At 34.9% G+C, this 18,655-nt stretch overlaps 1 protein-coding gene across 3 annotated transcripts in view; it reads left to right on the forward strand.

Moving 5' to 3' along the window:
• DYNC1I2 (dynein cytoplasmic 1 intermediate chain 2) overlaps positions 1-5,619 on the forward strand; it is a 51,819-nt gene extending 46,200 nt beyond the window's left edge. For 2 of the 3 annotated variants that reach the window (XM_063090730.1, XM_063090721.1), the window contains exons 14-16: positions 1,255-1,395; positions 3,226-3,351; positions 4,974-5,619. In XM_063090730.1, coding sequence (XP_062946800.1) covers positions 1,255-1,395; positions 3,226-3,351; positions 4,974-5,087 — 381 coding nt within the window. In that variant the 3' untranslated portion in view covers positions 5,088-5,619. The remainder of the gene's footprint in view (positions 1-1,254; positions 1,396-3,225; positions 3,352-4,973) is intronic. The other variant, XM_063090740.1, reaches the window with a different exon arrangement.
• The last annotated feature ends 13,036 nt before the right edge of the window (positions 5,620-18,655 follow it).

The raw sequence follows: 18,655 nt of genomic DNA on the forward strand, positions 1-18,655 counted from the left end.
TGTGTTCTCTAATTGAGTCTTCCTTTGTTTCTTCAAGTTTTCTTAAGATCATTGCTCAAAATTTTTTTCAGACCTTTCAAGGATTCTCTTTTCCATGGAGTCTGACTTTGGAGCATTACTGTATTCTTTTGGTGGTGTCATTTCTTCTTGTTTGTTTGTACCTCTAGTATTTTTTAATTGACTTTTGGTCATTTGGTAGAGGATTTGCTTCTTCTATTACACTGAGGTTGGCTGTGGAGTGGCCCTGGTTGCTACTGTGCAGGTGAATTGTCTTTGCTTGACACAGTAGGTATGGTGGTGGTGATGTTAAACCACCTTGGGTCCTCTTCCAGAATCTGTGGTCGTAGAATGAGCACCTAGCACCACACAGCTCTGCTGGGCATACCTCAAGGGGTCAGAGCCCATGGGCTGGTGCTCCCCACCCAGTCCAAGGAGGGGGGAGGGGCCACTTCTAGCCACACACTTCTGCTGCTGCTGCTGGGCTCACCTTGGCATGGGTCGGGGTGCCTCTCCAGCACTTTTATCTGAACCTTCTCTTTCTTTTGTCTCTTTTGTCCAGACTGCACCATCAGATCTTACTTATACCACATTGCAGTCTGTTTGCATTTTTATATAAATGGGATTGTGCCAAACTCCCTCCTAGTTTCTGCTGCTGTTCTCAGACTGGCCCACCATGCTGTGCAGTGAGCATCTGCTGTCAGCTGTGAGGTTCTTCTGATCTACAGCTGTCAGAAGCTTTTGTGCATTCCCACTTCATCTTCCCAAATAGATGCTGATACAGTGCTGGTCTTGTAGTTGTCAGAGGTCTGTTTCCACCCACTTATATTTGGAGGTTTGTCTCCTGATTTTGTTGCAGACATTCTCCTTGAATATTTGGATTTGCTTTCTTTCCTCTTTGCTTCATCTGGTTTTATGAGGAGATTTAGAGAAGATTCAAAAAGTACGTTGTCACTTCTGTCATCTTCCCAGAATCCTCTCATTGACAAATATTTTCAAAGCATGTTCTGTTTCTTTTTTTAAACAGTATGGCATATATAAGTTAAAAAGAAAATGCAATCCAATAGTTGATTTTTAGTTGATAATGCCAGGTGATTCTGTAGTGAAACAAATTACAGGAACACTTTCTAGGCTGAGTTAAATATAAAATGTTATCATACCTGTTGAATGTATGTCATTTTTTTAGTGATAAGTGATTTAATGATTTGTGTGTATTTCATATTTTGACCGTGCTAAGAATCAAATTTTTCTTTTCAGAATAACAAGCCTTTGTACTCATTTGAAGATAATTCAGACTATGTTTATGATGTTATGTGGTCACCCACCCACCCAGCCCTATTTGCCTGTGTGGATGGCATGGGGAGACTGGATTTGTGGAATCTCAATAATGACACAGAGGTGAGCAGTAAAATAACAAAAATTGCACTGAAAAATAGAAAATTGGAGATTTATTGAATAATTTGTGAAATTCTTTTTATCCCAAGGAATGTAAAAGGGCTCTGTGATTGTAGCTTCATCACAAAGAAACCAAATAAGCTTTGTACCCTAAATAATAAACAGCATGCTGTGTAGAACTGAAGGGAGAAATAATGTTGCCAAGAGCACTGGGGCATTTCCTTTTACTTCTGAAAAGCACTATCATGTCTGTAATGTCCTGGCAAAGTCTCAGTCATAAGGCAACTGGAATATTTTTTGTTTGTAGGCTAGAAAGCAGATAGTTTCAAACTGTTGAAGTATCTTAACCTTAATTCTGAATTTCTAAATTCTCTCTTAGCCTCGATAGAATTGTATATCATCCACAAATGTTAGTCTTAGCCTGATTTGTTTGAATGAAGGAAAAATGTATTTTGATGATGTTTTTCATGAAGGATTGAAAACAGAGCGTTACTGTTATATAAAATGAATATAGAAACCATCAAATTTCCTAATTGCTGTAACAAAAATCACTCATTATTGATGAAATTTAACTACAGCTATCATTTATTTTTAGCCATGTGTATTTTTACCAGCTTAGAGAGGCTGAAAATGTTCTTAGAATTCTATGTTGCTATTGGTGGTCAAAGTAATGCTAACAGTTCTATCAGTGATGGCTGTTGAGGAGAAAGTCACTTGGTACCGTTTCCCACATCTCTTCATATTTCTGAAGGCATCTTTCTTAATCCCTTGAAGTAAAATAAAATAGTTGGTTATACAGGGCATGGAAGTTATATATTGGAAAAGTATGCCTTTTCACACTGTATTAACTACTGGTTTAGTAGTTTGGGGAGGAACATTCAAATACTGCTAGGAAAAAGTGTTAAGCCCTAGCTAGATGATTAGACTTCATAATACATTTGCTAGTTACCTCGAGTGATACCAATTTTATTTTCTTAGTTTGGATTTTGATCATAGAGATTTGTGGTCACAATTAAATATGGATCTTTCCTGTAATAGTTAACTCAAAGTATATGTAGAAATATAATCTTTCTTTATGACAATTTTGGCATTCTAGGGAGTTAAATTCATCATTTGGTGATGACTGATGTCAATTAGAAGGATTATTTTTAAGATTGTTCAAATTTCAAAACTTTTAAAAATTTTATTGTGCTGTTAGTTTGAATTCAAACACTGAATGTTTTATGTGTGGCAGATCTCTCTCTCCTCAGCACAGGAGAGGCACAATCAGTTTCCAGGGGCCACTGTCTTCCTGCCTCCCTCCAGCCAGTTCATGGGAACAGGGGGCTTTGGAAAGACTCATACTGCACCTTCAGTATGAACTGTTTCTAGGATCTGTGGATAAGATATAGGTTTCAGCTGACAGAGATGTAAGCTACAAAACTAATTCCTGTCTTCTAAACTTGAACCATAACCTGTTTATGAGGGCTTTTGAAATGTTTTCTTTTAAATGAGTTTTGGTCATGTATTTTCAAACGGTTTGACTTTTTTAAAAGAAGTTAAAACAACAACAAAGAATTCTTTATTAAAGAGAAGATCTTTCAGAATGATGTATCCAGTCATGTGAGAATTTTTTATATAAGGACTTAAGTTATTTTCCCAAACTGTTTTCAAGGATTGCCTGTAATGTCATTCATAATGTATCACTGAACTGGAAGAAAGTTGGGAAAATTCCTTATCTTTTTTCATATTTGTTTTAAAAAACGTTGCCATATTGGAAGAATTACTGTTTTACATGCTTATAGAAATCTTGATGAAACTTTTAACACTGCACTATATTTTAAATGACTTTAGGTACCTACTGCCAGTATTTCTGTGGAGGGTAATCCTGCTCTTAATCGTGTAAGATGGACACATTCCGGAAGAGAGATTGCTGTGGGTGATTCTGAAGGACAGATTGTTATATATGATGTGGGAGAGGTATGGGGCTCACTTCCTATAATTTTGACACTTCTATTTAGTGGCGTTGTAGTGAATGTGTCTTTGTGGCTAAACCTAGTCTTCGAGGTTCATGAAGTGTATATGGTTGTAAAGATAAAACTTTCCACCATGAAAGTGACTTGTGAGATTAATTTTCTTTCTAAACTGGATGTCTTGTGTCCCCATGCAGCAAATTTTGAGGGTCATACAATAAATATGTTGGAAGTACCTTGTTTCTTAAGCATGCATTGCTGGAAATTAGAAGTTCTCCAGGCGGAGGAAGAAATTTAGAGTTATAGATGGACTTTGGGGTTTCACAGAATTGATACTGAGATAAGATTTTATTTTTCTGTATTCTTAGGTTTATTTCAGCCAGGTAGTAGAAACAAAAAGTAATATCTTTTAAAAATTATCTGATGGCTTTGTGAAATGTGAATCTTGAATCTTAAGCCTTGATGCAAAGTCATTATAATTGAGCTGCAGCTCTGTCATTGTTGGTGCTCTGGTTTTCTGTACACAGTGCCCAGGACTGATATCCTCCTTTTTAGCCCTGGCTAGCACCTCAGTCACTTTTTCTTTTATTGTGCCTCATGATTCCCCATTGTCTCTGGATACCTCATGGCCTGTAGCAACTGGATCTGGAGGGAGGTACATTGAATCATTTAGAACAGCCAATTGAACTGTTTGCACATGTGGAAATGTTCTATATCTACACTGTCAAATATGGTAGTATATGGCTATTGAATACTTAAATGTAGTTAGTACAAGTTAAGAACTGAATTTGAAATTTTATTTAATTTTAATTAATTAAAATGTAAATAGTCACGTGTGGCCAATAGCTACCGTGTTGGATAGTCAAGATTTAAATACAGGCACATTTGTTTGCCACGCTGAGTGGTTTGTGCCATAACATGGCAGTTTCAGACTCATGATATTATAATGGCAGTTATCAAAAATTTTTGTTATAGAGGGGATGGCCATTTAGCTCTGTTGTTAGAGCTTGGTATTATAACATCAAGGTCAAGGGTTTGGATATCCATATTGGCCAGGCACCAAAAAAAAAAAAAAAATTATCATTGGACTGCATCTGTGAAGCAAAAAGCATCACAAACCTCTTTTCCCCTTTTGCTATTGGTACAATACTAAAGTGTTAAGTAAAAGTAGTAGCATAGCTTGTGATGAAGGAATTAAGGTATCAAGAAAGGTTATCTTGTCCAAACAAATACTTGTAAGAAATCAGCTTTTATGAACCATGCTTCCAAAGAACTCTTTCATTCTAGGAGTGGTGCAAGAATAAAGTAAAAATTTTTAAGGAGTTCCTCCCCACCAGCAAAATGAGATGGTGCACAGGAGTTATATTTACAAAGCATCATTGTCGTTCTCTCTTGCACTGATGGTGATAATAGCAAAGTAATTTCTGAGGCTGTCACAACACACTTCATAAATACTGTCTTTTGTTTTGAAATGTTGTAAATCATTTTTATAGTCCCTGTAATTATGGAAAGGCCATTCAGGTCAATTATTACTTTTTAATGGAAAAATTACTTGAAAACAGACTGATAATTGTGGGTAAGATGATCTTTTATTTCAGTGTATATAAAACATTGTTTTTCTTTTAACAGCAGATTGCTGTTCCTCGCAATGATGAATGGGCACGGTTCGGCCGAACACTTGCAGAAATTAACGCAAACCGAGCTGATGCAGAGGAGGAAGCAGCTACCCGAATACCTGCTTAGTTCCTGAAAAGGGGAAAAGTGTAGCCTTAGTAGAATTGGGGAAGACTCTTAAATTGATCTTAAGACTATTTGCATGCTTCTGTCTAAATGACAAAGGAAATTTCATGGATTAAACTATGGATTTAATGCAGCAAGCAAATATTATAATGTCCCTTTTTATGTAATATGTATCTTGTTTTGGATTTGTGTCATTTTTAATACAGCTGACTGACTTTACAGAATGCAGCCTTTTCCGAATTCTAATACAACAGGAGTATATTTGGTATTATTCTTTTGAATTCTTTTCAACATATAACACTATATAGTTATTTCTAAAGCACAGATTAAATAAGTTCTACATATTTTTAAATAATCACAATTCCCTGTTATATTGATAACATTCTCACTAACCATCATTTGCAGGAACATTGTTTATTCTTAGCCACAGCATGCATATATCTATCCAAGTTCCATTCTGACATCCTTTTTCCTTATAACTCATGCAGTCGTTATCGATAAATAAAAACAAATATGTGTTAACTTTTCAAATTTTCATTTTTACTCCGTGCGATTTGAATTTTTCCATCTCTTTTATAAAGTGTCATTTTTTAAATATTTGCTTTAAGCTCCTGTTGTGAGCAGCCACCTCAAATTCTGTAAAGCTTCGTGCCTTAAATATGATATACAGGGTATACCATAGATCTCCCAATGGATTAGAAACATGTTTAGATAATCTGTCAGTGAAAAAATTTTTCCCTAGGTTAACTTTTGCTTTACTATATTTTATTTTCATCTGAGATATATTTATTTTAAAGAATAAATAGAAAGCTGTCTATTATTTGCACTGATTGAGATTACTGTGTATGTGAGCTCTCGGAGTAAAACCTCCTTTGAGAGAATTGATTTCCCTGTTGCAGTACCTATGAAGGAAAAGTTCTCAAATGAACCTGTTTTTGGCATTGAATAAGCTCTACATCTTGAGATCTGTTACCACAGTTTTGTCTACAAGTCTGAAAGGTAGGTGACAAATATCCTTACGAATTAGTACTGAAACCAACCTATTTCAGGACGAGAGGAAAGGATTATGATCAGATCTTGATGTTACTTTAAATTGTCCAATGTCCTTGATCCCGACTTTTTGTCCTTCTAAAGCTTAACTGTCTTTTATTCAGCAGAACATGAAATTGGAATAAAGATTAGAAATCAGAATTTGAGCATTTAAAAAAAATAATTCTAGTAAAGATTTGTTGGAAGAGATTTCCAAATAATAACAAAACTTCTTAACTATGAGTATTATGTAGTGTAAGGAATAATTAACAAGGAATATTAGAAACGCTAGTTCTGGCTCTGGCAACTGTGAGAAGTGGGATTTTAGCCAAGTCTTTGCCTAGTTCTTTTTATCTAGGAATTAAGTTTGTATTAGATGACTTCTGAATTTCTTTCCAACTCTAAAATTATTAATTGTAATTACATTCGACAGTTCACTTTTGCATATTTTTCAAAAAATCGACACCCCATAATTGTATGTTATATATCAAGTTATCTCATGGTGGTGCCCTCAGTTTGTAAAAATGACTAGAAAAAGGGAAAACATAATGGTGATTAAGGTTGGAAATCAAGAGATATGGCAAATTAGATGCTCATCAGACTCAAGTTGGTGTGTTTGATTGTGAAAGAAAAGAATAAAATTGGTAAGTATTTGCAAAATACTTATCACCAAAGAGTTTTTGCTTTTTGGGAATGTCTCCCCCCCCCACCCCCCGCCAAAATGTGATATGGACCTTTGCCCATTCAACTTAAGTCTACATTTTTAGGAACTCATGAATTTACTGTTAAGAGTTTACCTTTAAAGTTGACTATATAATAGCAAAAGACAAATTACCGAGACTGTCAATATTAATGTAGAATCCCCTGACAAGTTTAACTAGAAGTGTACAGCTCTTTACACTTTTAGAAATGAAAGCCTTATAATTTTGAAAAAATGTCCAGTTATGGAAACTGTACCTTATTTCTTAGTTATGCTTTTTTTTTTCTGAGTTGGGAAACAAGTTACAGCTTTATGGCTAATTTCTTACTTTTTGTGTTTTCTCTTTTTGAGTGAGTGGGAAGTTAAATATTACTTATTACTATTGTTAGTGTTGAGGAAGAATACTCAGTTTTGCAGACAATAATTAACTTGCAATAAATCTCTGAAGTAATAATTTTTTGGTATTATTTAAACCAAGTATTTATTGGTAGAAGCTTTCTTCCTGTTCACAGATCCAGTTCCTTACAAAGTTTAGAAGATCTATTCATGAGAAATGTTGCAGTAATGCTGAGATACTGCATCTTGAAGGAGTGGTTGACTTAATATTTAGAGGGATGAACAAAAAGAAAAGTGTTAGGGGTGATTGATCCTAGACTTTTTTTTTTTTTGGCGGCTGGCCAGTACAGGGACCCAAACCCTTGATCTTGGTGTTACAATGTGGTGCTCTAACCTATTGGGCTAACCAGTGAGCCCCTGGTCCTAGTCTTTCAATGTTGTAAGAATGTTAATTCTTCTGTACTAGTATGTACAGACTGTAATCTCCACCACATGAACCATATTGAAAGGAAGGACTTGAGTGAATGAATAAATCTGCTGTAAAGCATATCATTTTTCCTCTTTCCTTTCTATTGGAAATATTCTAATGTCTTTTTAAATGTCTTTTCCACAATCCTAGTATTTCAACATTGGCACTGTAATAATTTTCTAAATAGAAAAAGCTGTATAATTAGATGTATGTTAGAGTGAATGTAGCTACAATTATAGCTCCACCTGCTCATTGGCATCCAAGGTGGTGGTGTCATGCCTGAATCTCGGGCATAAGTCTAGGTTAAAAAGCCAATGGCTTTGCTTCTTTTGATAACTTAGTGATGGGGTTCCCATTGTTTTTGGTTAGTTGGTTGGTTGGTTTTTTTAAATCCAAGCTACATAGCAAGAAAGGAGTTCTTGTTTTCTGCTTTCATCTTGCTGATTGCTAGGTAACTAGGGACCTTACAGGTTTGGGGAAAATACTCCCAAGTAGAACCTTATTTTTGATACATTAAAAATTTTTAATGCTGGAAAATTATGACAAGATTTTGGGGCTTCTAGTGCTACCAAAGAATTAGAAAGTTGCCCCAAAGGCACTATTAAAAGAACAGCCACATTCAGTATTTCTCTGGAAGTGGAGAATTACAATTAGGAACATTCTTTTAACCATTTTATTCAGTCTGCCACAAAGTGGTAATAATTTGCTTCTACTGTTTTATATTTTCAAAATCCTTTTTATATATAGGAAACAAGTTATGGAGTCCATTTTAGAAAAAAAATCCCACAGACTTAACCAGAATGCCATCAGCAAGACTGAATAGTCATCACATTGTAATGCTTTTCACACTAGGCTAATGCTCTAAGACCTTTTCTTCAACTTTCGGTGTTTAGATTCTCTTTCTGCTTGCCACATTCGCAATTCCCCAACTTTTAAAAGTTCGAATGGATGTCAGGTATTTTTCAGTATGTAGCTTCTAGCCACTGATAGTTTCAACATAGCCCGTCAGCAATCTTTTACAAACTTTTATAAAATTACAGTATTTTGTGTTGTTAGTTTCATAGCAGGAATCTCCGTTTTGGCTTCTTAATATTCCATTACCAGTTTCCATTCAGAGGATGGAACAGCTTGCACTCAGATAAGCTTTCTGAAAGGTCTATTTCACTTTGTGAGGTCACTTATTCAGGTCTTTGGTAATGTATTATCCTGCCTCTCTTATAATGTACTTGATTTGGTCAGAAAGCTGTGGGGCAGTGATTGTATGGGGTGTAGAACACACCTGCATTGCACTAAGCATGCAGAGACCTGACGCTGTGTCTCAAGAAATCAGGTATACCACTGGTAAGACTTTGATAGCAAGTAATTTTATCTTTTGTGAATTTTTGTACAGGATTTTTTAAAAACCATTTTTTTTTTCCTGAACAAAGTAATGGAAATGCTTTGAAACAAAATTTCTTATACATAGAGGTGTCCTGGTATATGAGAGAAAAAACACTGTGCTCAAAAGGCCCAAGTTCTATTCCTGAGACCCACCATTACCAGTAATGTAACCTGGGACAAGGATCAGTATTGTCATCTCTTAAATGAAGAAAATATTTGTTTTCTGACAATTACATGAGAGAATGTATATGTGAAGACCTTTATAAAGTATATTATAAAGTACTGTACAAGTACTTTATAAGGGGTTTTATTTCTTTTTGATTTTTTTTTAAATACAAGAATGGAGAGAGGTCATTTTGTGTAGTCTTTGCAGTGTAACAAGCGCTCATCTTCTAAGGACTAAGAAATCACATTATTTAAACCCTCAGAATCTTCAGATGTTTAGTAGTAGTGAACTGAGTGAGAAATATTAATTACCCTTAATCAGTGATACTTTTCCTAGGAATGTTTGAATATATTTTATGGTAAAGTTACAAATTATGCACATTAGGAAATAAATGACCCACTCTGAATTTCTAGCGTATACTCCTGTTATTTACATACAGAACCTGGACCATGATATCTGGAGCCTTAGAAAAGAGGAAGTAAAACTCCTTTTTTGAATCAATGATAAAACAATGAGGTTAAAAGCAGGCTCCTAAAAAAGTTTCTCCTTCTAGAGACATCTCTGCTGAAACAGCCGTTTTACCACACAAGGCCTTCCTGACCAGTTAGGATTACCTTGTAATCTTTATCTTAGCTTTTTCACTCTGCTTCCTCTACTGAAAGGTACCACTAAACCAGTATAAGTTTCAAAGAAATAGAGTTGGGAATGATAGGAGAGCAGCAAGAAAAATAATTGCAAAGGATTTAAACATATTAAATATGTTTAATTCCTTGATACATTTTTTTTTTAATCCTCAATTTATTTCTGGAAGATTCTGGGGAAACTATAAGAAATAAGAAATAATATAATTGGAATACTACCATCTTGTAATTCCTTGTGAAATAGTGGTTGAAGTTAATAATTATCAAGGAATACTAATATAAAAAGACATTATTATGTGCCTTCCTTTGGATGTACACCCATCACACCCACAAAGTATTCTTGCTCAAAAAATTGGTCCTGAATCTGTCAAACCTCTAGAACATAACTGCAATTTACATGAAATTCAGGGAAATAGGGGAACAAAGCTAAACACCACCACAGGATGCAATCTTCAAAATCTAGAATGTAGGAAACTGTACAGGACAAACAAGCTAGTGTCTTAAACTGCAAGTGAAAAAAGAGAGGAGGAGAGGAAAAACCAGACTTTAAAAAGGGATTCAGAATAAACTCCAAAGTAAGCAGAAAAAAAGAATAAAAACTAGAGCAGAAATCAATGAAATTGAAAACAGGAAATCAATTTAAAAAAACAAACAAAAACATCCAAAACCAAAAGCTGGTTCTTTGAAAAGATCAGTAAAATTGATAAGCCTCTAGCCAGGATTTGAAAAAGAGAACTCACAAATTATTAGTATCAGAAATGAAAGAGGGGCCATCTCTACAGATCTCATGGACAATAAAATGATAATAAAGGAATGTTATAAACAACTCTACACCCCTAAAATGTAAAACAAAACTATGAAACACCTAGAAGGTAACAAAGGAGAAACTTTGATTAGGAGATATCTGGAGTATGGTGATGACTTTTTAGATATAACACTGAAGGCATAATCCATGCAAGAAATAATTTTCATTTTCATTTAAGTTAAAAACTCCATGAAAGACAATGTCAAGAAAATGAGAACATAAGATACAGCCTGGAAGAAAATATTTGCAAAAGACATTCTGATAAAGGGCTGTTATCCAAAATATACAAGGAACTTTTAAACTTACTAAGGAAACAAACATTAAAAAATGGGCAACAGATCTAAACAGACACTTCACCAATGAAAACATACAGATGGAAAGTAAGCATATAAAAAGATGCTCAACATCATATGTCATTAGGGAACTGCAAAGTAAAACAACAGTGAGATACCACTGCACACCTATTAGAATGGCCAAAATCCAAACATCAACACCACCAAATGCTGGTAGGGATATGGAGCAAGAAGACTAATTTATTGCTTGTGGGAATGCAAAATAGTACAGCCAGTTTGGAAGACAGTTTGGCAGTTTCTTACAAAACTAAACATACTCTTACCATATAATCCACCAATTACATTCCTTCATATATACCCAAATGAGTTGAAAACTAACGTCCAAAGGAGAATTTGCACACTAATGTTGACAGCAGCTTTATTCTTAATTGCCCAAATTTGGAAACAACCAAGACGTACTTCAGTAGTTGAGTATATAAATAAGCTGTGGTACATCCAGACAACTGAATATTACTCAGCACTAAAACGAACTGAGCTATCAAGCCATAAAAAAATTAGATGAAACTTAAATGAATATTATTAAGTGAAAAACCAATCTGAAAAGGCTACATACTGTATAATCCCAACTATATGACATTCTGGAAAAGGCAAAACTATGGTAAAAAGATCAGTGGTTGTCAGGAGTTGGGGAAGGGGGAGATGAATAGACAAAGCACAAGGTTTTAAGGCATTGAAATTATTTTTTACAATGGTGGGTACATGTCATTATATCTTTGTCAAAATCTATAGAATGTACAAACACCAAGAGTGAATCCATAGTGTAAATTATGAGCTTTGGGTGATAATGATGTGTCAATATAGGTTCATCAGTTGCAACAAATATACCACTGTGGTGTAGGATGTTGACAGAGGGAGAGGCTGGGCAAGGGGTGGGGGGACGGTGGGGAACGGTACATAGGAACTCTGTACTTTCCCCTCAATTGCTAAAACTGCTCTAAAAAATAGTTTAAGAAAAACAAAACATCTTCCTACTCCTCATCCTGTGTTCAATATAAAAAAAAATTTAAGATAAATGCACAGAAAAGGATTAGGAGAAATATTGCAAAGGGTTAATAATCAGATTATACAAAGAATTTCTAGAAATCAAAGAGTAAAATTATAATCACCCTAGTTAAAGAAGAGGCAGTTCACAGAAAACTCACAAATAAGGAACTTCATTCCTAGAAAAATGGCAGGCTAGGTCATTTGTATCACAGCTGAAAACTTAAAATGCTTAATTTTAAAAAATCTTTAAAGTGCTAAAGAGGTGACAATATAGTAAGAAATTACAAGTCAACAATCTAAAAAAAAGCTAGAACCCAGAGAAGTAAGCTGAGTGCTTAAGCAGCGTTTGCACTAAAGTGAGGACTAATACCAAGTCTTCAAGTATACCAGATCCTTATATTAATAGGAGCAGGGTAGAGGAATTCACCTTTGATTTTAGAAAATTAAGTATGCATATTATAGATTCACTAAAACAAAAAGAAACAAAATATATAAACTCCAGACTAAAACAGTAGGCAAAGAATAGAAAAGTAAAAATAATTGATCCAAACCACCCAAGAAAAGAATAAAAATAAACATAAAAGAGTTGGAACAAAGAAATCACAAAATGAAATGTTGCACTTAGATATAAATAATGTATATCAGTAATTGCACTAAATGAACTACAAATGCTTCAGCTGAAAGACTAAAGTTGGAAAACATTTTTTTAAAAATCCAAATATATACTGCTTACAAGTGACATACCTAAAACTAGAGAAAATGTGAAAATAAAAGGATGGGGAAAATATACCTTTTAAATATCAACAAAGATAATTGGTATAGTTACATTAATTTAAAAATATTTTTAGAGGGCCGAGCCCGTGGCGCACTTGGGAGAGTGTGGCGCTGGGAATGTGGCGACGCTCCCGCCGCGGGTTCGGATCCTATATAGGAATGGCCGGTGCACTCACTGGCTGAGTGCCGGTCATAAAAAAGGCAAAAATATATATATATATATATTTTTAGACAAAAATCATTTCTAGAGATAAAAAGGGAGACTTTATGATGACAAAAAATTAAATTCACTAAGAAGCTCTAATAATTTTAAGTTTTGGTGCACCTAATGACATAACCTTAAAATAATAAAGTAAACATTAGCAGAACTACAAGGAGAAAAAGAAAATACAAAATTGTAATGAGAGATTTTCACATGCTTCTTTTACTAATTGACAGAATTTTAGTTTGGAGTTTATATATTTTGTTTCTTTCTGTTTAGTGAATCTATAATATGCAAACAAAAAAGCAGTAAGATATAGAAATTTTAAATAAATCAATTTACTACACTAGCATGTTCTTTGACCACAATGCAATTATTCTAGAAGTCAATAACAAAAACCAACAGATCTTCTCAAATTTGGAAATTAAGAAACACTCTTCTAAATAAGCCATGAATCCAAGAAAAATCATAATTAGCTAAGAGTTCCTTCTCATTTTCTATTATTTCTAGCATATAGTGAATAGAAAAGATTCTTGGAGAAAATCATAATGAAAGTTTTTCCAGTTTCTTTTTTAAAAAATAGATAAATATTTATCTCAAGTATTTAGAACAGGAATGATAAAATAAACCCAAGTAAATAGAAGCAGGAGCCATGGGCAGCCCTCCACCCAAAAGAAGGCAGGTGCACACTCAGGGACCTCATCAGGAGCCATGGGAAGCCCCTTGCCTGACAGAAGGGAGGAGTATGCCCAGGGATCTCAGCAGGAGCCTCAGGCAGCACCCCACCTGACAGAAGGCAGGAGCGCACCCAGGGACCTCAGCAAGCTGCAGGCAGCCTTCACCCAACAGAAGACAGGAGCACACCTGGGGACTGCAGCCCCCGCCACTGCCACAACCACTGCTTCCATGCTAGTGGTCCACCCCACCCACTACCACAGCCACTGCTGCTGCAAGGGCAGCTTACCACCATAGCAGCTGCTATGGCCACCATGCAGGCAGTCCACCAACCACTCACTGCATCGACACAAGGACAGTCATCAGCAAAGTCCAGAAAAAGAGGAGGAAGTCTTTCTCCTCAAAGCCTACTCCAGATTAATAGAAAAAGCAAATGCTCTATCAGATGACCACACATCAATGTAGAAATACTAGAAATACAAAAAAAAAAAAAAAAAAAGAAAGAAAGAAAATATGACTCCACTAAAGGAATAATACAGTAATTCTCAAGTACCAGACCCCATATAGGAATCCCTTGAAATGACTGAAAACAAATTCCAGGCAACAATCTTAAGGAAACTCAATGAGATAGGAGAAGACTCAGTTACATAACACAATGAAAAAAGTATCTGGGCTATGAAGGAGGAATTTATGAAAATATCAATACCTTAACAAAGAAAGTACCAGAACTCCTGGAACTGAAGGATTCATTCAACAAAATAAAAATTACAACCAAGAGCTTAAGCAGCAGGTTATAGCAAGCAGAAAAAAGAATTTCTGATCTTGAAGACAGTCTCTGAAATAGCCCAGGTTGACAAAAAAAGAAAAAAATAATAAAAATGAAGAAAATCTAAGAGAGCTAGCAGATGACTGTAAGTGCACAAACATCCAAATCATGGGCGTTCAAGAAAGGGAGGAGAAAGGAAAAGGCACTGAAAACCTATCCAACAAAATAATGATAGAAAACTTCCCAGGTATAGGGAGAGACACAGACCTTCAGATCCTGGAGGCTCAAAGATCCCCAAACAGATCAATCCAAAAAGATTATCTCTGAGACATATTACAGTCAGACTGGCAAAGCTCAAAAGCAAAGAGAGAATCTTAAAAATAGCAAGAGAAAAGCATCAAGGCTCCTATGAGGGAGTCCCCATCAGACTAACAGCAGACTTCTCAACAGAAATGATACAGGCAAGAAGAAAATTAGATGATATATTCAAAATACTAAAAGAAAAAAACTGCCAGTCAAGAATACTATACCCAGGTATCCTTTAGAAATGAGGGAAAAATAGCATATTTTCAGAACTGCAGGAGTTCACCACCATACAACCTCCCTGCAAGAAATCCTTAAGGGAATCCTGCATCTGGAATCTGAAGAATGAAATCACTTTGCAAATACATGAGAAAGAATAAAACCCACCGGTAGAACAAAAGTGCAAATGAGAAAGAGAAAGAAACTAACTCTTATCACCTTAAAAAACGAACATCAAAGACAAACAATAAAAGGGCAAGAGAGGAACAAAAGATATTTAAAAATCCAAAGGAAAATCAATAAAATGCTAAGAGTAAGACAATGCCTTTCAATAACAACCCTAAATGTAAATAGGCTAAACTCCCCACTCAAAAGATAAAGATTGATTGATTAGATTAAAAAGCTAGACCCAACTATATACTGCCTTAGAGAGACTCACCTCACCTGTAACAACACACACAGACTAATAGTGAAGAGATGGAAAAAGATATACCATGCAAATGGAAACCAAAAATGAGCAGAAGTAGCTATTATATCAGATAAAATAGACTTTACACCAAAAACTTTTTTAAAAGAGACAAGGCCACTATACAATGATAAAGGGATCTATCCAGCAAGAAGACATAACAATCATAAATATATATGCACCCAACACTGGAACACCCAGATATATAAAGCAAACACTATTAGGCCTAATGAAAGAGATAGACCCCTATACAATAGTAGTTGGGGACCTGAACACCCCCTCTCAGCATTGGACAGATTATCTAGGCAACGAATCAACAGAGAAACAGGATTTAAACTACACTTTAGACCACTGGACCTGGAAGATATCTACATAACATTTCATCAAACAAATACAGAATATACATTCTTCTCAACAGCACATGGAACATTCTCCAGAATAAGCCACATGTTTGGTCACAAATCAAGTCTTAACAAATTTTTAAAATGGGAAATCATTTCAACTATCTTTACAGACCACAAGGGATTAAGACTAGAAATCAATAATAAGCGAAACTCTGGAAACTATACAAATACATGGAAATGAATCAACATGCTTCTGAATGACCTATAGGTCCAAGAAGAAATTAAACAGGAAATCAGAAAAATTCTTGAAACTAATGAAAATAAAGACACATTATACCAAAACCTGTAGGATGCTGCAAAAGCAGTACTAAGAGGGAAGTTTATCTCAATAAACACATATCAAAAGAATAGAAAGATTTCAAATAACTTAATGCTACACCTGAAAGAACTAGAAATCAAGAAAAATCCAATCCCAAAATTAGTAGACAGAAAGAAATAAATAAGATCAGAGCAGAACTAAATGAAATAGAGACCTCAAAAAATGATACAAAAGACCAACAAAACAAAAAGTTGGATTTTTTGAGAAGATAAACAAAATACACAAACCATTAGCTAGGCTAACTAAAAAATGAAGAGAAGACCCAAATAACAAAAATCAAAAATGAAAAAGGAGACATTACAACTGATACCACAGAAATACAAAGAATCATTAGAGACTATTATAAACAGACATAGGCAAGCAAATTTGAAAACCTGGAGGAAATGGATACATTTTTGGGCACATACAAACTACCAAGACTGAACCAAGAAGAAATACAAAACCTGAAAAGACCAATAACAAGCAACAAGATTTAAGCAGTAATCAGGAGTCTCCGAAGAAGGAAAAGCCCAGACTGGATGGCTTTACTGCTGAATTCTACCAAACCTTTAAAGAGAAATTAGTACCAATTCTCTTCAAACTATTCCAAAAAATTGAAACAGAGGTCATTCTCCCAAACACATTCTATGAGGCCAGCATCACCTTGATACCAAAATAAGACAAAGATACAACAACAAAAAAAGAAAACTAGAGGCCAATATCTCTGATGAACATAGATGCAAAATACACCTAACTGATTTTTGATAAAAGTGCCAAGAGTATTCACTGGTGAAAGTACAGTCTCTTGAATAAATGGTGCTGGGAAAACTGTACAGCCACATGTAGAAGAATAAAACTAGACCCCTATCTCTCACCATATACAAAAATAAACTCAAAATGGATTAGACTTTAATGTAATACTCCAAACTATGAAACTACTAGAAGAAAACATAGGGGAAGCACTTCAGGAAGTAGGACTGGGCAAAGATTTTATGAATAAGATCCCAAAAGCACAGGCAACAAAAGAAAAACAATAAACAAATGGAATTAAACTAAAAAGCCTCTGCACAGCAAAAGAAGCAATTAACAGAGCAAAAAATACAACCTACAGCATGGAAGAAAATATTTTCAAACTATGCATCCAACGAGGGAATAATATCTGGGATACAAGGAACTCAAACAGCTTAATAGTAAAAAAAACAAGTAACCCAATTAAAAAATGGGCAAAGGAGCTAAATAAGCATTTCTCAAAGGAAGGTATACAAATGGCCAACAGACATGAGAAAATGCTCAACATCACTAAGCATCAGGGAAATGCAAATCAAACCACATTGAGATATCATCTCATGCCAGTTAGAGTGGCCATTATCAAAAAGACAAAGAACAACAAATGCTGGTGAGGTTGCGGAGAAAGGGGAACCCTCCTACACTTTTGGTGGGACTGTAAATTAGTGCAGCCATGATGGAAAACAGTGTGGAGGTTCCTCAAACAAGTACAGATAGGACTACCATATGATCCAGCAATCCCACTTCTGGGTGTATACCCAGAGGAATGGAAATCATCACGCTAAAGGAATACCCACACTCCCATGTTTATCACAGCTCTGTTTACAATAACTAAGAGTTGGAACCACCTAAATGTCCACTGATGGATGACAGGATGAGGAAAATGTGGTACATATATGCAATGGAATACTACTCTGCCATAAAAAAGAATGAAATTCTGCCATTTGCAGCAACATGGATGAACTTAGAGAAAATTATGTTAAGTGAAATAAGCAAGACAGAGAAATACCACATGTCCTCACTCATAAGTGGAAGCTAGGTAAAAAATAAATAAGCAAAAAAAAGAAAGAAAGATACAACAATCATGATAATTAGTTAAATTTTCAAAGCAGGGAATGGAACTGAGGCCACCAGTGGTGGGAAAAGGGGAGGGAGAAGAAAGGGGGTTAGCAAGAAATTGATAAAGGGCCACAAAAATGATTACATTATGTTATGCTGAATATACTAATTATTCTGATTTGGACATCATGTATTGCACACAGGTATTGATATTCAGTGCTGTACCCCACAGATATGTATAATCATGTTACAATAATAAATAAATGAAATACAGGAAAGAAAACAAATAAGGGCAAAAATAAATGAAACGAATGTAATTGAAAAGATCAACAAAGACAGAAGTCAGTTCTCTGTAAAAACTAATAAAATCGACCAATCTCTGGAAAGTATCATTAACATACAGAAAGAAGTCACAAATAATATCAGAAATGAAAAACAAGAAATATGAATGCTGCAGATATTAAAAAATAATAAAACTCAACAAATACATTTTAAAATTTAGATAAAATGGACAAATACCTAGAAAACTTAAAATTTAATAAAATCAACCCAAGAAGGAAGAAAAAAAAAAACTCCTGAAAATCTGATGAAAGAAAAAATGAAGAAAAATGAACAAAGACTCAGAGACCTGTGGAGCCCCATCAAGCATCCCAATTTATACATAATTGGAGTTCCAAAAGAAGAGAGAGAGCAAAAAGGGCTAGAAAAAAAGATTCACACTTAAACACATCATATTCAAAATACAAAGAGAAAATA

The sequence above is a fragment of the Cynocephalus volans genome, chromosome 1 (assembly GCF_027409185.1).
Source record: "Cynocephalus volans isolate mCynVol1 chromosome 1, mCynVol1.pri, whole genome shotgun sequence".
In the NCBI taxonomy this organism is placed as follows: Eukaryota; Metazoa; Chordata; class Mammalia; order Dermoptera; family Cynocephalidae; genus Cynocephalus; species Cynocephalus volans.